At 46.3% G+C, this 22315-nt stretch overlaps 1 protein-coding gene across 3 annotated transcripts; it reads right to left on the bottom strand.

The window, feature by feature from the left end:
* Positions 1–7245: 7245 nt before the first annotated feature.
* ZNF75D (zinc finger protein 75D) lies at positions 7246–17525 on the bottom strand. Of its 3 annotated transcripts, none has more exons than XM_039225552.1 (6): positions 17275–17525; positions 15065–15587; positions 13678–13870; positions 12886–12977; positions 12428–12554; positions 7246–8121 (listed from the first exon to the last, which is right to left on the bottom strand). In XM_039225552.1, the coding sequence occupies exons 2-6, from the start codon at positions 15509–15511 to the stop codon at positions 7469–7471; spliced, it is 1512 nt and encodes a 503-aa protein (XP_039081483.1). In that variant the 5' UTR covers positions 15512–15587; positions 17275–17525; the 3' UTR covers positions 7246–7468. The 3 variants fall into 3 exon arrangements, with proteins under 3 accessions (XP_039081483.1, XP_039081482.1, XP_039081484.1); XM_039225551.1 differs by having other exon boundaries at positions 7246–8178; XM_039225553.1 differs by lacking the exons at positions 12886–12977; positions 13678–13870 and having other exon boundaries at positions 7246–8178.
* Between the last annotated feature and the right edge of the window lie 4790 nt (positions 17526–22315).

Raw genomic sequence — 22315 nt, forward strand, 5'->3', positions numbered from 1 at the left:
AAAAAAAAAAAAAAAAAAAAAAAAAAAAAAAAAAAAAAAAAAAAAAAAAAAAAAAAAAAAAAAAAAAAAAAAAAAAAAAAAAAAAAAAAAAAAAAAAAAAAAAAAAAAAAAAAAAAAAAAAAAAAAAAAGAATGCAGATTGGTACATTTTGAAAAACATTCTGGCAGTATCTGAAGAAGGTGAACATACATAAACCCTACGACCCAACCATCCTACTCCTAGAATGTTGGTAATGTCCTCTTTCTTGATCTGGGTGGTGGTTACAAAGACATTCAGTTAGTGAGAACTCACTGAGCTGTACACTTCACACTTGAGCCTTTTTCTGTTTGTGCACCATGCTTCAATAAGTTTCTTTTAAGATACATATAAATAGGTGGGGAATGTCCTATGACCATGAGGCTCTAAGTGTTCGTGGTTTTTTTTTTTTAATATTTTTATTTATTTCTAGGAGAGAGAGAGACACACACACGGCGTGAGCAGGGGAGGGTCAGAGAGAGAGGGAGTCACAGACCGAAACAGGCTCCAGGCTCCGAGCCGGCAGCCAGCACAGAGCCCGACGCGGGGCCCGAACCCACGAAACGCGAGATCATGACCCAAGCGAAAGTCGGACGCCCAACCGACCAAGCCACCCAGGCGCCCCCGTGTGTTTTTTTTTATTATAATTATTAAGCACTGTTGATTAAGCAACATAAATATATTATAAATTTGGGTACTTATAAACAAAAAAAGGCTTATTGAAAATCCCACTCCTAGGGGCGCCTGGGTGGCTCAGTCGGTTAAGCGTCCGACTTCGGCTCAGGTCATGATCTCATGGTTCCTGGGTTCGAGCCCCGCATTGTGCTCTGCGCTGGCAGCTAGCTCAGAGCCTGGAGCCTGCTTCAGATTCTGTGTCTCCCTCTCTCTCTGACCCTCCCCTGCTCACGCTGTCTCTCTCTCTCTTAGAAATAAACATTAAAAAAAATTTTTTTTAAAAAGAAAAAAATCCCACTCCTAATGATACAAATACATTGCTTGAAATTAGTTCATATCACGAATGAATATTAGTTATTTCCCAAGTGAGGTCTGGCTAATCACCAATTAGCTATTTCTCATTTTCAGAGATAATACGTCGATGAGCACAGAGAGAATTTTGTTATTGGGGTCGCTCAAATTTTTAAAAATTCCTTTAGAGTTATATGGCTTAAATCAAATACTGAACTATCACCAGGTTTTTTTCTCAATGATCTATCAGCTGATCAATTAATTAATAAATCCTTTTTCTAAGGCACCTGGGTGGCTCAACTGGTTAAGAGTCCAACTTCGGCTCAGGTCATGATCTTGTGGTTTTGTGAGTTTGAGTCCCACGTTGGGCTCTGTGCTGACAGCTCAGAGCCTGGAGCCTGCTTTGGATTGTGTGTCTCCGTCTCTCTTTCTCTCTCTCTCTGCCCCTCCCCTACTTGTGTTCTCTCTCTCTCTCTCTCAAAAATAAATAAACATTAACAATTTTTAAATAAAAAAGAAATCTTTCAATTCTGTCTAAAAGAAAAAATCCAGGAAACTATTTGATATGCAGGATTCCCTACCCAGTCATTAGTCATTCACTTTCCCTGGCAGGATATTTTTAAGCCTCTTTGGCTCCTCAGCTGCATTAAACTCTGGGGCAACACACCATGGCAAGATCAGAGCAGGTAGGAGTCATGCATGGGCAGTGATGAAGGGGAGGTGGGGATGGAGCACCTCCCTCAGAGTTTTCCTCGGGGTCAGTTTTAGGAAGAAGAATGTATGTAACCAAGGACACGGAAATAGATTCCTATAAAACTATCTATGTCCAATCTCCCTTGGACAGTCTTCACACACCCCTGCCAGGCACGAGTGAACCTTGGGTCTCGAGCACTCAGCCTGCTGCTCATCCGCAGGCCCCAGTGAGGGTGCAGGGTCTAACGCACTGCAGTAACTGTCAAGTTCGCCTCTGAAGCACCGGATGGTTTTTGTTCCCACCTATGTCCAGGGTGAGAAAGGAGTTAGGAGAACACAGAGAAAGGCAAATCTCCTTAGAGAGAACCAGGCCTCTGTGCTTCCCTGTTAATCATTTCAGGTTGCTCCGTGACTTCCGCCAAGGTCAGCTGTCTGCGTGGACCAGCAGCCCACATGGGCTGAGTTGCAAAGCGCTGACTGGCAGGACAGTGGAGGAGACATAGCGCCAGGGAGGAGGAAAACCAGTTTGCAGAGATGCCTCTGAGGCGTTTCCATCGAGCCCATGCCCAAAGGCCACCAGGTCCCAGAGGTCCTTGCAATGCAGCCAGCTTCTCCAGCTTCGTGGCGACTGATCCGCCAGGGCCCGCAGCCAGTGTGGCCCCACGCCCAGAGAGCTTGCAAGGAGACCAGGCATGCTGGCAGTCCCAGAGACTGCAACAGACAGCGAGATCAGGGAGATGGGATGGAACCCTCAAAACTCAGAGGACGCGGAGAGTCTTTTCAGCCACACTTAATTTTTGGTAGTGATTTGCCAATTATATGGGAGGGAAGGGCATATAAAGTTCACATTTAATTCTAAAATGGCCAGCCCCATATGTTCGGGGGGGTTATATGGATACTCAGTCCTGTGCGAGCCTTTGCTAGTTACTGAGGCTCTAAGACCATCTCAGCCCACGGGAAAAAGTACACAAGAGGTCTTCTGAGACAGCTGTTCTCAAAGGAGGAATGCTGTGAAATCAGCATCATGCGGGAACTTGTTAGAAATGCTCATTTTCCGGCCTTGCCCCAGGCCGACGGAGGTAGAAACTGCGGGTGAAGCCCAGCAATTGGTGTTCTAACAAAATCTGGGTTTTAAACGATGTTCTAAGAGGAAAGTCAGTATGGAGTGAGTTTGGAGAGCCAAAGAAGGAAGATGTGATATGCCATTGAGGGAAGGATTTGGACAGGCTGGGAGGCAAAATTGGGAGTTAAAAGCAAGGAATAATTGAAGGCGCATTGGCAGCTTGACTCAGCACCGGATCTGTGAGCTGGGGGACAGGAAAGAAAGTTGGCTGTCACGGAGCCCAGTGGACAGCCTGGAAAACCAAGTTGGGAACAGGACATAAACGATGTGGGAACTGGGGGCTACTGAAACCTTGAGTGATGAGTGACTTGGTGACCACGGTCATGGAGGAAAATTAATGAATATGTAACACAGAAACAAGGGTGGGTTGTTTTGAGGAGAGGCTGCCTCTCCAAGAACGTGTTTCCCACGTCCAGCTTCTCCTGTGATTCTCCTACAAGTCCCAGATCCCTTTGGGCCTGAAAATGGATAGAAGGGGGATAGTTCCCTGGTCCTAGTCTGTGTACAGATACAAGACATACTTTTGGAGGCCTGGCACCCTTTGTTAACTGGGCAGCTCTTTCTTAAAGAGTTCAGAAGAGGAACCTCCCATCTGAGGGGTCATCTTGAGAGAACAGGGTTTGGAGCCATGCAAGAACACAATAGATCATGGCAGAGAAGGGATTCTTTGCTCTACAGGAACCAGCCAAGAGGTTTAAGAATGACACTTCCCGAGAAGCCATTGCCAGGAGTTGAATATATCATGTCTGGAGAGAGACCAGAGTCCCAAGACCTGGGTTTTGGGAGACTATTTCAATCCCTCCTTCTGCCACAAGGCCCTGGGAAGGAAAGCCCCCTAAGTTCCAATTGTCTCTTCTGCAAAATAAGAAGCATGGTCTCCTCGGCTTCCAAGGGCCCCTTCAGCCCTGGTAACCGGAGGGAGTAGAGGATACAGCTTTAAGGGATTACAGCAGTAATTGCAGAGAGACCCAAACAGACCCTTGGGTAGAAGCCACGTCATTGTTTGCTGGGACGGAGAAGGTAAAGACCTGAGTCCTGCATGAACTGGCCTGAACCCAGCCTCAGTCATAGCAAGTGGCAGCACTGTGCTCTCTGAGCCCTTGACTTCCAACCTCAGGCCTTACAGATGCAGACCTGAGTCTTTGCTGTCCTCTACTCTCCCAGCTCCTTGCTCATCCTCTCTGCCCAGCCCATCTTCTCTCTGATGTCCCTCACTTCCTGAGGACAGGAACATAGGCATTGGGATATGAACCCACAACCCTCACACCAGGCTCAGGTCAGCCTTTGTCTCCTCAGTTCCATCTCTGCCTGGGGGATCTGAACTTGGAGCCTTCTGCCTCTTCGTTCTCTCCCTCGGATGAATTATCAGCCCGTTTCTCCAGTCTCCAAGCTTCTGTGTGCCGTCTTCTTGTCGTGTCAAGAAAGGCAGTGGAGTTCTTAATGTCTTGTCTACGTGTTGGGGAGGTGGTGGGCAAATATAAAGTAGATGACATCTCCCTCCTTTATTCCATTCGGCCATTTCTCTCCCTAGTGCCCATGCTACTCCTCCTTTTTCTGAGACAGTCAGGGCTGACATGACTAGTCAGGATGCATGGGGAACGGGGACCTAGGAAGCTAGGTCAGAAGGCTGAAAGGGAAAGTCAGCCAGGAAGCCCAACTTCTAAATCCTGTCCCACAGCCACAGGGACACGAACGTCCTTTCTTCCTGGAACGCTTTTATTCAGAATTCAGAACCAGGAATCGTCAATTCTCTTCATTTCTGCCCATTTGCTCCTAAAGGCCTTCCTGCCACTTGCCTTCAATAACTGATCTCTAAAATAGGACCCATGTGTCCTGGCTTTGACCTCTCCTGGGGATAGCAGCAGAGATGGGGACCCCCAAGATGAGCTTTCAAGCTAACAGGTTTTATAACAGGGGTTGGCAACTTTATGAAAATGGGGTGCCCTTATGTGGACTCACTTTCAGGAACTTTGATGAATCTCCTAAATGGGCAGTAACCACTGGCTCCATTGATCTTCCTTCAGTTCTTGAGTCAATCTCCTCTTTCTAAGTGCTACATAAATAGAGGTCGTTTGAACAGTGACCCAACAGCAGTTGTGCAGGATGGTACCAAAGAGATTCACACAGAGGGTGCCCTCTGCAAAAAGTTGAATTTCCCCTTAATTCCAAGGGCACGATCTCAGATAGTTCTGGAAGTCAGTCTCCAAGCCTTCAGGAATATAATGGGATCCAAGTCACCTCTGCTGGCCTGAGCGCTTACATTCTTTTTAGTGGCCATTCCAGACACCTCCTTCCTTTCCTTAGTTTGAGGATACACCTAATAGTGTAAAGACTGCCCACCAAAGTGGACCCCTCCCCTCCCCACCTTGCAGGCATCTCGAGTTGGGGGCATCTCATCTATTTTGGTTCTGCTACTGGTTAGCAGTATGTTTAGCTGAATGGGGACATTAGCTTCTTGTTTCACAATGACTAGAGAGAAGCATCTCTAGCAAGGAATGTCCTACCAGGCTATGCCTCTGACCATCACTGGCCGGCTTTAAAAAGCAGCTGAGAATGAAGGAAACACCATTGATTAAGGATGCTTAAAAGATGGACAAGTAGACAAAACTGATTTTCTTTTTAAAGTAACTAGCTGAGGGGCGCCTGGGTGGCTCAGTCGGTTAAGCGTCCGACTTTCGCTTAGGTCATGATCTCGCGGTTCGTGGGTTCGAGCCCCGCGTCGGGCTCTGTGCTGACTGCCAGCTCGGAGCCTGGAGCCTGTTTCAGTCTGTGACTCCCTCTCTCTCTGACCCTCCCCTGCTCACGCTGTCTCTCTCTCTCTCTCTCCTAGAAATAAATAAAACATTTAAAAATAAATAAATAAAAATAAAATAAAATAACTAGCTGAAAAGGGCGCCGGGGTGGCTCAGTCAGTCAAGTGTCCGACTTTGGCTTAGGTCATGATCTCATGGTTCATGGGTTCGAGCCCCACACTGGGATGTGCTGACAGCGTAGGGCCTGGAGCCTGCTTCAGACTCTGTGTCTCCCTAACTCTCTGCCTCCCCCACTCATGCTCTCTCTCTCTCTCTCGAAAATAAACATTAATAAATGTTTAAAAACATTTTAAAATGATCAAAATCACTAGCTGAAAGACAAACGAAGAATGTTCCAAACGTTTGTGGAATGCCCACTGTGGCCCATCTCATTTAACCCTCACAGCAGCCCTGAGAGTACGTAATTATTATCTCCATTTCACAAACGTGAAAACAGCCTCAGAGAGGTCTTTTGAGGGAAAAACATCTCTGGAGAAATCTCTTCCAAACAAGTGACTGTTTGCCATCTCCGGGTGATTTGGAACAATGACGTTCTGGTTAATGTTTAATATGAAACCACGTGCCATTTCATTAAAAAGTAAAATGTTGACAGTAAACTATAATAAAAAAAGTAAAATGTTATGAAATAATAAGTATGTAGAAGCCTCAGCCAACATCTGAGCCTGGGATCTGACATAGCTACAACCCCCGTCTTCCAACTTCCCTGCCCTCCCCTGACATCACATGCTCTTCTCAGGAGATAATGCCTGAGGCTGATGGGGAAGGAAGGGAAACGGAAACCAGGCTCCACCCGACGTCGCTCTCACTGGGGCCATCACTCTGCGCCGCAGGCCTTACTTTGCTCGGACGCTTCTTCCAGGTACCCAATGTGCACTAAGGCTATAAAGCCATCGAGGCTCACCCTGCCGTTCTCAGTAAATCACTTTAGAAATGTTCTGGACTTTCCCGCACAGCAACCAAAGTGCATGGGGTTGTGGCTGAGCAGCCCGAAAAATGGGCTTCCCTTTAGGCCCTGGAGCAGCGTGGCACCAATTTGAAAGCTTCTAGTCCACAGAGTGAAAAGTCAAAAAAAAAAAAGGTCATTTACCACTGCCCTGGGCTTTCCACAGAGACAAATTCATAGGTGAGGGTCCAGACCGCCTCCTTCATCATTTCATCCTATACACCTCAGTGTGGAGGGGGCCAGCAGGAGAGAGACCATGCGCTCGCAAGGTCCCTAGGCCTGTGCTGGCCTTCGGACCTTCACCTGCTGCTTGGAATTCCTGGACAGAAAACACCGCAGTAGGGCTCAGTGGGGAGGCTGCTGGGATGGGGGCGCGCCCCCCAGGGCAAACACCAAATGCTCTCTTCCTGTTGCAGAATACAGTTCCCTCAGCCCTGGGCTTGGCTGTTCCTGTCACCAGAACACTAGCCATAGAAACTCTCTCCAGCTTAGCAACTTGGTCTGAGCTCCCTTCGGAGGACCCAAACACGGTATTTTCCACCTCTCCTGAGAAAAAATGAGAGTAGGACCCAAGACCACTCATGTATTCGCTGAGCCCCTGATACTTGCAGAATTGAGTTCACAGAGGGGTGGGGAGGCTGACTAACCAGACAGAGAGACAGGAATAGATAACAATAGATATTTGACAGCTCTTATTTCCACTCTTTTATTTATCAAGTACTCATTGTGTATCGGTCTTGTGCTAGGCACTGAGGACACAATGTTGAACGAGAGAAACCGCTTAGATTCCTTTCTGTGAAGGACGGCGTGTACCCCTCCGAAATTTCCCGTCAATGACAACTTCTTATCACTGGTGCCTCAGAGTTTTATACCCTTTCATCACCTCTAGGGTCAAGATCCACACGGTGGTTTTCTTCAGACTGGAGACCCTGGACAGGATTCCCTTCTCCTGTGGAGTTTCTGGTGCCTGAGGAGGCTTGAACGCCTACTAAAGTTCCTCCTGCATACACTGCAAGTATACGGCTGCTCCCCTGTGTGGGTTCTCTGGTGTTTAATGAGGTGAGAGTTCTGGATGAATCTTTTTCCGCATTCATAACATTTGAAGGGCTTCTCTCCTGTGTGAATTCTTAGGTGTGTGTGTAGATTCGTATTGTGACTGAAGCTTTTTCCACACCAGGAGCATCTGTATGGTTTTATTCCCTGGTGTGCCATTAAGTGCTTATTAAGATCCGAACTCCATCTAAACCTCTTATCACACTGCTGGCATTTATAGGGTTTCTCTTCAGTGTGAATTCTCTGGTGCTTAATAAGGTCAGAGCTAACTCTGAAGCTTTTCTCACATTCCTGACACTTAAAAGGTTTCTCTCCTGCGTGGCCTTTCCCGTGAAGATCCTTATGTTTTGAGAGCTCTTGTTTACACGTTGAGAGTTTCTTTCTTTTCCTCCCTAGAAAAGCTCGATGCCGTTTCCGCACCCTGCGCGTGCCACCATGATTTTCTTTGCCTGTTGTTTTCTGGGCAGCTTTCATTCTGGCCTTTCTTGACACCTTGCATCCTGGTGCTTGTATTTCTAATGTAGAAATAGATACAGGTTGGTCATTTCCGGTGTCATTTTTGAGCTTTAACCCTGTCGGAATAAACAGAAGAGTCAGCCGTCTGCGTCCCAGAACAAGAAAACTAGAGGAATGGAGAGAAAAATCAATGCTGATTGCTTTTTAAACAACACAGGAACAAGTGATTTCTGATCCGATATGGACAAACGGCATAGATGCATTTCCTCCGGATCCTCCTTGCTGAGCACAATAACAAACCGATTAAAGAACTCAGGCCACAACCAACAGACAGTTCTAGAGATGGTAAAGAGAAAGCAAAAGGGCTTGGGATCTCAGGACTAGCAGAATAACTCAGCAAACTTACATCCCTACACCCACCAGAAGAAGGCAACCCTGATCTAGAGTTTTCCAGCCCTCAACCTAGCAACAGAAGGCAGCCTGGATAGGCTTACCCCACCCCCCGCACCAGTCTGAATGGGGGGGGGGCCTGCCAACATCAGCACCCCAGCTAGGAGACTCCAAAGTGGGCAGGTGGACCTAGCAAGGGGTGCCCAGCCATGGTGGCCTGGCCCAGGGAGCCTCTTCATTCCTGAGGGTCTGAGATCCCCTTTCCCGCAGAGATGCACTCTAGCCACTAACTTACCCGCAGAGATGCACTCTAGCCACTAACTAACTACCTGCCTTACCCGCAGACTGCACCGGCAGGGCATACGGGAGCCCTGGTGGTAACGTATAAGCCAAGGAAACCACAGTAACACCAGGAAGCCTCTGAAAATTAAACTGTCACCGAGGCATAACCCACAGAAATAGGAAAGAACCTATGTGCTAAACTCTAATAGGGGGACTGCTCATTAAATTCAAATATTTAGGGGCATCTGGGTGGCTTAGTCAGTTAAGCACCAACTTCGGCTCAGGTCATGATCTCACAGTTCGTGAGTTCAAGCCCCGTGTCGGGCTCTGTGCTGACAGCTCGGAGCCTGGAGCCTGCTTTGGATTCTGTGTCTCCCTCTCTCTCTGCTCCTCCCCCACTCATGCTCTGTCTCTCTCTCTCGCTCAAAAATAATAAAAAAAAATTTTTAAAACAAATATTTAACTAGGACCCAGACTCTCCTCACGTAACGAACAAAATGATCAGGATACAATAAAAAATCACCTACTGGAGCAAGAACCAAAACAAACATCACTACTTGGGTGAGAAAGGGCAACCTGATAAAAATGGAATCAGACCAGAAATTAGAAACAGAAAGGCAAGAGGAAAAATCTAAAAATCTGTGGGAATGAAATAATATACTTCTGAAAACTCCACGGTTCAAAGAGAAAGTCTCCAAGAAAATTTAAAATGACACAGTCAAATGAAAATGAAATTATAATATATCAAAATATGTGGTGCTCAGAGGGAAAGGCCCAGCCCTAAGCCCTTCCAACACTAATGGAGAAAGGTCTCAAATCAATACTCTAGGTTTCCACCTCAATAAACCAGAGAAAAAAGGAAAATAAACCCAAAGCAAGCTGATAAAAGGAAATAATAAAGATCAGAGCAAAAGTCACCACCGAAGAGCTTGTTCTTCAAAGAAATTAATAAAATTGGAAAACCTCTATCACAACCGACAACAATAAAAGGAGAGAAAACCCAAATTGCCAATATCAGGAAGGAAATCGGATCTATGATTACACATTCTGAGGCAACTAAGACGATGGTAAGGAATACTATAAACAGCCTTATGTTCATGACTTTTAAAAGTTAGGAAAAATGAACCAATTCCTCAAAACCACAAACTAAATCAACCAACATGAAATGCATCATCCGAAAAGCACTATCACCATTACACAAACCAAATTTAAAATTTTTTGGGTTTTTTTTTAATGTTTTATTTATTTCTGAGAGAGACAGCGTGAGCAGGGGAGGGTCAGAGAGAGAGGGAGACACAGGATCTGAAACAGGCTCCAGGCTCTGAGCTGTCAGCACAGACCCCAACACAGGGCTCGAACCCACGAACCGTGAGATCATGACCTGAGCCGAAGTCGGACACTTAACCGCCTGAGCCACCCAGGCACCCCCCAAATTCGTAGTTTATTTTTTTCCAAATTCATAGTTTAAATGCTTCTCCCCAAAATCCAAGTCCATATGGTGTTACTGGAGGAGTCTACCAAATATTTCTAGAATTAAAACCAATGTTATACAATCTCTTCCAGAAAAGAAGAGGAAATACTACCCAACTCGTTTTACAAGACCAGTATTACCCTGACAGCAGAGTCATATAAAGCAGTGCTAAAAAAGAACCTACAGGCTAACATCCCCTGTGAACTTTGATGCAAAAATCCTAAAGAAAATACTAGCAAACTGAATACAAAAATATGTAAGAATTATACACCACGGTCAAGAAGGATTTGTTGCAAGTATGCAAAGCACGTTCAACATTTGAAATCAATCAGCATAACATACCATACCAGCAAGCTTTTAACGATCACTCCTATCAACGGACACAGAAAAGTCCATGACAAATCCCACATCCATTCATGATAAAAACACTCAGTCAGGAATTGTATCGACTTGACAAAAGAGTAGAAACAACAAAAAGCCACTAACAGTCATGGGAAACCATGCTAACGTGAACAGGAATGGTGAAAGACTTAACGTTTCCATGATAAGACTGGGAACAAGGCAAGGATGTCTGCTCTTCCCACTCTTATTCAACAGAGCAGGAGGCTGGAGCTACTGCAGTTAAGGCAAGAAAAAGCAATTAAAAGACACTGCAGATAATGTGATTTGGCAGCATAAAAATCTCAAGGAATCTACCAAATAACTCTTAAAAAAAGTAAGTTAGTAGGGTCACAATATAAGACCAAAATACAAAATCAGGGGCCTCCCTATATAAAGACAGTGAAAGAAACCCAAATTAAAAACAAGCCCATTTGAGAGGCGCCTGGGTGGCTCAGTCGGTTGGGCAGCTGACTTCGGCTCAGGTCGTGATCTCACGGTTCGTGGGTTCGAGCCCCGCGTCAGGCTCTGTGCTGACAGCTAGCTCAGAGACCAGAGCCTGTTTCAGATTCTGTGTCTCCCTCTCTCTCTGACCCTCCCCTGCTCACACTGTCTCTCTCTCTCTCTCAGAAATAAATTTAAAAAACGCTTAAAAAATTTAAACAAAAAACAAGACCATTTGCAAATGCTCCACTGAAAATGAAATGCTTTGGCACATACCACACAAAACACGCACAGGATCTGTGCCCTGAAAATTACCAACAGTTGATGAACAAAATCAAAGACCTAAATAAATAGAGACACACTATGTTCATTGATCAAAGAAAAAATCAACATAGTAAAGATATCAATCCTCCTCAAACGAATACATAGGTTTCATGCAATTTGTAGCAAAATCCCAACAGTTTCTTATAGACATAGATAAGCTTACTCTGAAATTTACATGGAAAGGCATAGGCCCTCACAGGGCTAAAATTTTATTTTACCAACAAGAATAAAGTGGGAAGAATCCGTCTAATTGACAGATATTAAGTCTTTTATATTATATAGCTACAGTTAGTACAATATTGGCAGAGGGACAGATGAAGGGCTCAGTGGAACAGAACAGATGCATACAAATATACCCAACTTTTCTTTGAGAAAAGTGCAGACAGAATTCAGTGGAGGAAGGATGGACTTTTCAACTGATGGGGCTGAAGCAACTGGCCCTCCAACCTCCTCCTAACCATCACACCTTATCTAATAATTAACCCAAAATGTATCATGGACTGAAATGTAAAACTATAAAACTTTTAGGAAAAAAAAACAGGAGAACATTTTAAGGATCTAGGGTTAGTCAGAGTTCTAGCTTTGACACCAAAATACAATGTATAAAAGGAAACAATGAGAAATCGGTCCTCATGGAGAGCCTGGTTGGCTTGGTTGGTGGATCGTGTGACTGTCGATCGCAAGGCCATGAGTTAGAGCCCCACGCTGGGTGGAGAGAGTACTTAAACAAATAAAAACATCATTTAAAAAATTGGTCCTCATCAGGGCACGTAGGTGGCTCAGTCGGTTAAGCGTCCGACTTCAGTTCAGGTCATGATCTCAAGGTCCGTGGGTTCGAGCCCCACATCGGACTCCATACTGACAGCTCAGAGCCTGGAACCTGTTTCAGGGAGACATGGCTGTCATGGCTGTCGTCGGGCTCTATTTTGAATGACCTGGATATGCCTTTCCTTTCCCCCACACCGTCGAGACCCGGGCAGCTACCGGAACGCTGGGCCTCTCCCACAGGAGAGAATTTTCCATAAACTGCAGCCAGATTACTCAACTCCCACACAGAGGAAAGAAAGAATCTTTACCTAGAGAGATGACAGTCTCATAGTTTTCCTGCATTACATCATTGTAAAGCATCTTCTGAGAAGGGCCCAGCAATTTCCATTCTTCCTCAGAAAAAGACACAGCCACATCTTCAAACGTCAACAAGCTCTAGAGAAAAGAATGGGTTTTGGTTCAGAACTTGCCATTCTAGAGGCCGCCCTTTCACTCTGAATTAATTACACAGCGGGCCAGTCACCGAAGAAGAGTATTAAGATTTAGGGGGAAAAGGTGAGACGGCAGGAAAGGAAAGAGCCAGAGATCAGTAAACAGCATGGGAAGGGCCCGGTCCCTACCGTGCCGAGCCTAGTTGCCTAGAGGTGAACATCCGGGGCTAGCATGCCTCAGAGCACCCGCTGAGCACTGTGGGTCACGGGCAGCAGAGAAAAGCCAGACAAGGCCACGTTCAGGCTGCCTGAGAAAGCTGGAAAGTACAGCTCACCTGGAACTCAGGCAAGGTGAGCTCAGATGCCTTCTTCCAGGTTGGGGTGCTCTTCTGCTCAGAAAAGGCTAGAATCTGTTGAGCAGGCAGAGCTGTGGATGGAAAAGAGCCAGAGAACATCTCTTTTATGTTTACAAATACCCTCAGTTGATTTCTCAACCACAGAACGTCAGGAGTCCTTCAGTAAAGGGTGTGTGTGGTGCCACAGTGGCCTTCTCATTTTAAATAAGAACCAAATACCACCCTCCACCCCCGCTCCAAAGAACCGGTTCCCCCGTTGACTGTTTCCCCAGATTTCATCAAAGAAATTAATAAAAGGAAATCCATTATTTTTCTCCTCTCATAAAATAAACTGCTTACTGGGGTGGGCGAGAATCGGAGGCAGCTGAAAAGGAAAGATTTAGATCCTCCAGTGCAGGTGGTGTGGTTCTTATTATTTTTTCCCGGTGCACAATTCTCTCCCCATTCTGTCATGACCACCCATTTCTGATCTCAGTTTCTTCCCTGACATAAGAAGTATAGGATGATCCCACCTGTCCCTGTTTCGTCTTCTCTCCTCTCAAATTTCTAAGGAGCAAGGTCCATGTGTGAATACCAGGGTCCTACGGTTTGGGCGTTTCTGTACCCCAGGCTGGCCCTCACCTTCACCCACCGTTAGCCTACCGCACTCCCACTTGAGAGACATCCGAACAGCTGGCATGGCTGGGCACCTGGACAATTCCCATGACATTCCAGCCGGACCAGTTACTATCGCAGCGCCCAGGAGAAGAGAATTATCATGAAGCTCCTCACCTCTTTCATATACAGGCTGGGTTTCTGTGTGAGTATTCCAGCCCAGCTGTTCCTGCAGTACCTGGTATGTATTCCAACATTCTTTCTGGAACACACCCATTGGCTGGGGCTCTGCTGGCTTCCACTTAAAGCCTGGGGCCACTGCTGTTCCTCCCAAGAGCACTGCCTCCTTTCCCAGCTCATGGGCTGTGACCTAGAAATAATCCCCATCCTCATTAGCACGGAACTTACTTTTGGTTTGGGGGGTGGTGGTGGAGGGATGAGCAAGAGGAGAGCCCGGATGCAGCAAAGGTGCGACACTCAGGGAAGCAATAAAAAACCTAAAGCGATAACGCGCCGCCATTGCCTCACAAAGAACCATATCCATCTTCCGGGGAAATGAGTATAAAGTGAAGAGCTGTGACTGCTGCCGGGGCCTCCACCCCTGTACGTGGCCACAGCTCAGGCCACCAGCAGGGTGGGGACAGGCTGCCTTCACAGGCTGGCTTTCTAGACTTGGACCCTTGCCTCGGGGCACGTCTATCTTCTCAGCTTTCTCTAAATAAAAATGAGTTGAATAAGAAAAGAGATTCTCAGTCAGATTTTCCAGTCCGCTCAAGGCCAGGGAAGGACTTCAGGGAGAAAGGGGAGGCAGGAGAGGAAAACCTGGGGGGAAATTGGGGCTCTAACCTCCCTCCATATGATCTAGTTGTAGTAAGACACCAAAAATATACCCTGCCCTGCTTCTCAAGCTGGGCTCCTGAGGAAAGGAAGGGCGTCGCCATCTCCCAAGGGCACAGCTGGTCCCCCCCCCCAGCAAGGCCTTAGGCAGAGCCCTAAGGGAGAGCAATGGAGGCTCTTTTCTTCTGGCCCAGACCCCAGAGATATCTGCACCCACCCACTGGGAGGGCACTACCCCTCAGCACCCTGACTGTCCGCTCCCCTTGGCATTTTCCTTTTCTTTTTTTTTTTTTTTTTTTTTGTCATTTTTCTTCTTTCTGTATCCTTGTTTCACTTTTTTCTTTCCATTTCTCCTCTTCCTTCACAGTCTCCCCAGAGCTGTTTGATTTATACTTGTATCAGCCACCCTCTCTCACCTTTGATCTCTACGGGCTGGGCTGTGCGTTTTTTCGTTTTTTCCCCCAGATGTTTCCTCCTTTGCTAACTCGGTCTTGCCTTTTATTTCTCTGTCTCTAAGGACTCGAGTCCTCTCTCCCTGGCCACACCAGACTAGGCCCGCCACCTCTAGTCCACCCCGGCCCGAAAGAGGGCAAAGGCAATTTTTTTTCCTAAGGCCAAGAAAGATAAGCCAGAACTCATTCCCCGATTAAGACCCTCCATCACCCCCCCCCCGCCCCGTATATGCACCTTTACCCTGTTTCACTGTACATGTACGGAATCTTCTCACCTCATCCCTAATTCCACCGAGTTCTCTCTGAAAGCGATCTACCAGCGCCACGGCCTCTTTGATGCTCTGTGGACGATACTTCTGCACCCAGTTTTGGGTGCCCCTGGGCAGAATGGTCAGGAACTGCTCTAGCACCAGCAGTTCCAAGATCTGCTCCTTCGAGTGGATCTCCGGCCTCAGCCACTGGTGGCACAATTCCTGAAGCTGGCTGACCGCCTCATGCGGTCCCGGTGCTTCGTGATAATAGAAGCTCCGGAAGTGCTGCCGGGCGCTCTCGGGGCCAAGACCGTCCATCTGGGGGCCAGACTGCTTCCTGTCGCTGGAGCTCCCTTTCCCGGACTCCTCGGTCTCCCAGAAAGCCTCCACGTGGGGGGACGAGCGCGCCTCCACCTCCAGATGTCTCATCAGCATCTGCTCTAGGAGCAGTTTAACTCCTATGTGTGACATCCCCCCTGGGTGCCTTGGACAAGCGAGGCCTTGTCAGGTCCGGTATCAAGCCAAGTGGATCTTCTCCTCAAGGGCACTGAGGCAGGGGAGAAAAAAACGCTCACGTCAAGCAGAAAGGCACGTGCCACACACTGACTTGCTAGTTATCGTTCTCAGAGAAGAATGAACAGAAAAGAACCAGTCCGATCTCCCCCTTTAAAACCAGCCGCCAGGTATGAGGACACTCGTGATTACAGATTACTTCAGGACATGCACTTCCCTCTTTTTCTTTGTTGCTCGGCTTTAACACAAAGCAAGGGTCAGAAAAGACACATGGCAATGGATAACTTTCCTTTTTTAAAAAAATTTTAATGTCTATTTATTTTTGAGAGAGAGAGAGAGTGCGCAACCAGAGGAGGGGCAGAGAGAGAGGGAGGAGACACAGAATCCGAAGCAGGCTCCAGGCTGAGCTGTCAGCGCAGAGCCAGACGTGGGGCTCAAACCCACGAACTGCGAGATCATGACCTGAGCTCAACTGACTGAGCCACCCAGGAACCCCGATAACTTTCCTTTTTTTTTTTTCTTAAAAAGGTTGAGGAAAGGCTGGTGGCTGAAAAACTGGCACCCACTCCCCAAAAGGAGCTTTGACAGTAGCGAATATTTAATCTGTGTGCTTCCTCATCTTCGCAACTAGGGCATCTCCGAGTTTCTCTAAATCTTAACAAATCATCGCAAGCTTTTGTCTTTCGTTAGGTGGAAACAACTTCTATGCCCCTGCATCCTCTTATGAAGACTGAAACCTTTCCTTCATGAGACAGTTAATATTCTCTTTCCCACTGTATTAACACTGGCAGGAGAACTGAAGAAAGTAGTAAAGCATTTGGGGGGGAGGGGAATAACCTCATTCCTCTTGGCAAATATCCCCCAATTGAGCACCCAGATAACAACACCTTGGGGGATACTTTTTGGGCGGACTTAAAGGCACTGTGCAGATTTGTACCTGTGTGTTCGGTTTTCTTTTGCTTTCTTTCCTGGAAAGACAAGTTGACCCCGCTGACCAAATACAACGTCGATTTGTAAAAATGGAAGAATAAAAGGGTGTTGATTATGGTTCTTCCCAGACAGAAGGGCCCTAGTTAAGGTAGCCCTTCTCTAGACTTTACATTTTCTCAGGGTCAGGGGCGTAGAGATCTCTAACTAGGGCAAAGGGTGGCCTTGGGAGCCTGATTGTCCCCAGGGTATTCCAGCAGAAGCGACAACAAAAGTTCTTTTGAGGATGCCACGGGTATTCAAAGAAAACCTTGGTTCCCTGCTGCCTATACAGGCTCAGAAGATACGGGGCGCCTCCTCCATCTAATCTCTATGTCACTAGAAGTTAACGTCTTAGAGGCCGAAATGTCACTTCCTCCTGGGACCGACCCGCCAGCCGGCGGAAACGCGGAAGTTTCGCCCAGGGCGGCGGGAGACACTGCTGCACCCCCGCCCCCCATCCCGCCACGAACCCGAGACGCCCACGCGCCCGACTGCAAACGCGCCCCCGAGCGCTCCGCAGGCAGCTGGCCCCCAAAGGCGCCCGGGGAGCATCCCCGGGTCGCACGCGCCCCCGGAGGACAAAGAGGCTGCTTGCGGAGGCCCCGCCGGGCAGGGAGCGCACCGCGCGCACCGCGGGGGGCAGCCGGCCCCTCCCCTGCCCGTCGCCGGGGGGCCGCCGCCGGCACGTGCCGCCCCGCAGCGCTGGGAGCGCGCCCGGCCCAATCCCGGGGACGCCGCGGCTTCTCCCTTACCTCCGCCCGGCGCCGGCTTCCGCGGACGCCACTTCCCTCTCCCTCGGCTTGGCTGCGACGTCGACAGGCCCCCCGCCGCCCCAGGGGAGGAAGCGCCCGGTTCCCGCGCCTCTCCGGGCCTGGCGAGTGGAGCTCCGAGGTCCAGAGCGCGGGGCCCTGGGAAGGCCGGTCCCCCACTTGATCCCTCTAGCTTCCTGACACGGTACCCCGACTCGCCATTTTGGGGTGTGTGGACCTGGCCCCACCGGAAAAGAAAGCATGCGCTTCCGGTGGCTTTGTGACAGCCACGCCCAGCCCTCGCCCTCTCTCTACCTGGGGCGCGCGGACGCAGGCGGGAGGGAACCCTGCCGCTGGTCCTTCCCATCGGGGAGGAGCCTACCTTCTGCTCCTGCTCAGACCCGGGCGCGAACACGCCTTCCCCAGGCCCGCTGGAAGCGTAGGGGAGCCCCGGAAGCAGCTCGTCGACTGCGAGCCACGTAGCCCACTGACTACGGTGCCGCGATCTGGTGGCCCTGTCTTGCTAAGTGCAGATCACGTGTGGCCTCATTCCAGTGGCCGGCAGCCCTTTCTACTAGAAGTTCCCCAGTGAGGGCCACCGCCCCGAAAGTCGTCCCTAGACGTGTCCTGGGCCTCCTGAGATGTAGGACATGACGTCCTCAGGGTCACATCGATTGCCAGTGGCAGATTTTAGACAAGAATTCAGGTCTCCCTACTTCATCTTATGCTTTTTCTACTGCATTTGCTTCCTTATAAGACAGGAGCCTTGTTTCATCGTCTATCTCCTGTAATGTTCAGCATAGTCCTCCGGATAAGTCATCTTTCTAAGAATCTGCGTATCTCAGGTGGTCAGTATCCAAATTATCAGTGTTTACTAGTGTTGCGCCGTTTGGACGAAAATTGTCACTATGAACCAATAGAGGAGAAACTGTAGCTCAGTGGGGCAGAAAGTGACATCTTTTGAAAGTCAGTGCCAGTAACTACTCCCGCAGGCAAACAAGAGACCGGCATGCCTAGGAGAAAAATAACACCTATTTGAGTTTTTACAATGCAAAAGCAGATGAGACTCAAGCTAAAGTCGATCCTGATTTGAAAAACAAAGCTGCCCAAAAGCAGCACTCTAGCACTGTGCTAGAGGACACAGTGCATTATCTGTGATATATAACCCTAGTAAATATGTTCGCCTCCCCACAGAAGCCGTTTCAGAATGGTTCTCTCAAAGCTATGTACCTGAAGTCAGGCATTTTCAACCTAACCTCTTTTGACAATGAAGAAGTCAAGGCATTATTACTTCTGAACAATTCCTGGGCTTACCCTTCAATTAAATCACTCACCAACCTATGGGGGTAGTTAGCTAAAAGGCATTTTCTTTTTCTTTCTTTGCTTTTTTAAATTGTAAGTTTTTAAACCTTGTGGAGTTTATATATTAATCTGCACAAAATTATTCCTCGTAATTATCTTCAATAGAAATTATCTTTAGATTAACAGCCATTTAGAATGATATAAAAATAAGTATAACGCTCTCTTCAACCTACTATGGTTTGTACACTTCAAAGAAAAAATCTTTTTTTTTCAATATTTTTATTTATTTCTAGGAGAGAGAGAGACAGCGTGAGCATGGGGGGCAGAGAGAGAGGGAGACACAGACTCTGAAACAGGCTCCAGGCTCTGAGCTGGCAGTCAGCACAGAGCCCGACGCGGGGCTCGAACCCACGAACCGCGAGATCATGACCTAAGCGAAAGTCGGACGCTTAACCGACTAAGCCACCCAGGCGCCCCGAAAAAATCTTTTTTTTAAAGGACTGTAAGGGTGCCTGGGTGGCTCAGTTGGGTAAGGGTCCGACTTTAGCTCAGGTTATGATCTCACGGGTCAGTTTGTGGGTTTGAGCCCTGCATCGGGCTCTGTGCTGACAGCTCAGAGCCTGGAGCCTGCTTGGGATTCTGTCTCCCTCTCTCTCTGTTCCCCACCTTCCCCCCCTCGAGCTCTGTCTCTGTCTCTCCGAATAAATACATGTTAAAAAAATAAAAATAAATAAAAGGACTATAGACTCCAGGAAGACAATTTGTAATTTACTTAAAACAAATTTCACCATATATTGTTAATATTATTAATAAGAAAACCATACATTGAGCCATGTTCTCTTATAAAACTGCAAAATTAAAGTTTTCTAATTAAACCCATGACACCTAGATGCCATTTATAGTAAAATTTTGGCCAATATGTTTGAAACACTAAAAGAGAAACTATGTAAAATCTACAGGGCATTTTCCTTCCTTTAAACACTTCAACCTTGATTCACCCAAGGAATCAAGATATGATCCTGAACTGCAAACGACTTTATAGGTGGAAACAACTTGAAGAAAGTCATAATTTTGAGTAAGATTACAATGAGCAGGACAAGGAAAAGGAGTTTCCAGAATTAAAATCCACAGCACAAAAATGTGATTTTTAACTGGGCCAAGAGCTGGGATGGAGTAAAACAAATAACTATAGCAGCTTCCTAGGAAATCTTTACAGAAAGGAAACTATGATCTGAAAGGTATTGAAGAGGACAGTCATAGATAAATACTTGAGAAATATGGAGAAGTAGAAGCCAACTTGGAAAAAGATGGAATGTGGCTAAATGAGATTGAAGACGATGAAGGCAGTTGTCCAGAAAAGAGAGTCTGTTGAAGAACAGACTGCAGAATTTAAAATATCTACCAAAAAACAGTGGACTACCTCCTTGATTTTGTTGATACCACAAATGAATTCCAAAGGTTTCACTTTGTGCTGAAGGAGATGCAACAAGTAGTAAAACAAAAAACAAAACAAAAACAAAGAAACAAAACAGTTGTGGGGTATCTGGGTGGCTCAGTCTGTTGAGCGTCCAACTCTTGATTTTGGCTCAGGTCATGATCCCAGGGTTGTGGGATTGAGGCCTGAGTCAGGCTCTGTGCTGAGTGTGGAGCCTGCTTGAGATACTCTGTCTGTCTGTCTCTCCTTTTTCTCCTCTGCCCCGCTTTCACACACACACACACACACACACACACACACACACTCTCTCTCTCTCTCTCTCTCTCTCTCTCTCTCTCCTCTATCTCTCAAAAAACAAAATAAATCTTTTTAAAAAATGGTTGCAGAGTAGATACCATTGTAAAATTGGTAACTTTTGAAACTGAGGCCTGACAATATTAATGAGCTAGTAAACGTGACTTAGAATTCTGGTTCTAGTAATTAGATTTTTTAACAGCTTTATTGTGATATAATTCACAAATTATACAATTTGCCCATTAAAAATATGCTAAAAGTCAGTAGTGTTTAGTATATTCATAGAGTTGTACCCCCAACATGGCAAGTGATTACAGAATGTTTACATCCCCCCAAAAGAAACACCAAACCCTTAACCTATAACTCATTTCTTGTAATTCCCTTCCACCAACCTGAGCATCCAGTGATCTATTTTCTGTCTGTATACATTTACCTGTTCTGGATGTTTCCTACGGATGGAATCATGCAACATGGGACCTTTTGTGTCTAGCTTCATTCATGAAGCCTGATTCATCCATTTTGTAGCAAATATCGGTAACTTTGTTGTATTTTATTGTCGGGTGATTTTTGTACAGATATACTATACCATTGTACGGATATATCACATGGTATGAATATATACACTGAAGTGGTTAGGAAAAAGAAAATGCCTTTAAAATTTACCTACTTTCTCTTTTTACTTAGTGTTTTAAAATATGGTATATCCATATAATGGTATGGATAAACAAAATGGACCAGTTGAAGGATATTGAGGTTTTTTCTACCTTTTAGCTACTATACCTAATGTCATTATGAACATTCATGTACAAATTTGTTTGGATATATGTTTTCATTGCCTTTGCATATATACATATAGGTATAATTGCTGGATCGTCTGGTAACTCTATGTTTAACCCTTTGAGGAATTGCCCAACATTTAGCAAAGGGGACACACCATTTTACATTCCCACCAGTAGTGTATGAGAGTTCTAATTTCTCCACATCCTCACCAACACTTGTTATAATCTGTCTTATCTATTATACTCATCATAGTACTGTGACACGGTATCTCACTGTGGTTTTGATGTGCATTTCCCTGATAGGGAATGATACTGAGCATATCTGCATGTGCTTACTGGCCATTTATATAAGGATATTAATGTCAACTACAAGATTCATCAAATATTTTATGGGTGTGGTACAGGCAAATTTTCATCAACATCCATTACCTAACATGAACTTCCCTAGGTCATACCTGCTGCCTCTTTTCTGTGTAACTGTGTCAGGCAAGAGGCAATCTTAAACCTTTCTTCTCTTCTGGAAGAAATGCATATAACCTCTTCTTTTTAAGGACTTACGTGATCACAAGGAAATGAGTCTTCTTTTCCAGAATGGAAGCCAACTTTTAGTCAAACATGCTTGTAAGTAAGACTGAAGGATAAAGGAAAAATGCTTCAAAACAAATGTTTTTCCTTTCACTGATCTTGATCTTCTTATGCTTGAGCTCCTGGGGAGAAAGAAAACTTAGAAATTATCTTTGGGCTAACAAATTGGCTAGTTGGTTTTCTTATAACACATATTTGAGACTTAACTGTTTTGACCACTTGTGAAACATCTAGATAAACTACAGCTCTTAAGCAGCGGTGGTGATTTTGCACATTCTAACATCATACAAATTGATGTTATAGCAATTCCGCTGTAAGTTTTGAAATTTTCCTCAAAAGGATGCAACCTGTGGGCACCCAAGCGACTTGGTAGGTTTAGTGTCTGACTCTTAATTTCAGCTCAGATGATGATTGCACAGTCGTAAGATTGGGACTCGCGGTGGGCTCTGCACTGAACCTGGAGCCTCCTTAGGATTCTCTCCCTCCCTCTTCCCCTGACCCTCCCCAGAGAATGTGGACTTTGAAGCCTCAAATTTCTCATATTGATATTTAGAACCATATGGTTCTTTATTACAGCAGTAAAAATTTTAAAGTGATTTCCTAGTAAACATCAAAAACAATTTAGTTATTGTTGTTATAAAACTTCTTC

The sequence above is a fragment of the Hyaena hyaena genome, unplaced genomic scaffold, assembly GCF_003009895.1.
Source record: "Hyaena hyaena isolate Hyena2069 unplaced genomic scaffold, ASM300989v1 scaffold_2338, whole genome shotgun sequence".
NCBI lineage: Eukaryota > Metazoa > Chordata > Mammalia > Carnivora > Hyaenidae > Hyaena > Hyaena hyaena.

Bases quoted from the DNA above. Each gene is read 5' to 3' on its own strand.
- ZNF75D (XM_039225551.1), bottom strand. From the start codon at position 15,511: ATGTCACACATAGGAGTTAAACTGCTCCTAGAGCAGATGCTGATGAGA. The intron at 12,978-13,677 runs GTGAGGAGCTTC...TTCCATCCACAG, and splicing joins CCAGCCTGTATATGAAAGAG to CTCTGCCTGCTCAACAGATT. The intron at 12,555-12,885 runs GTGAGCTGTACT...TCTTTTCTCTAG, and splicing joins TCACCTTGCCTGAGTTCCAG to AGCTTGTTGACGTTTGAAGA.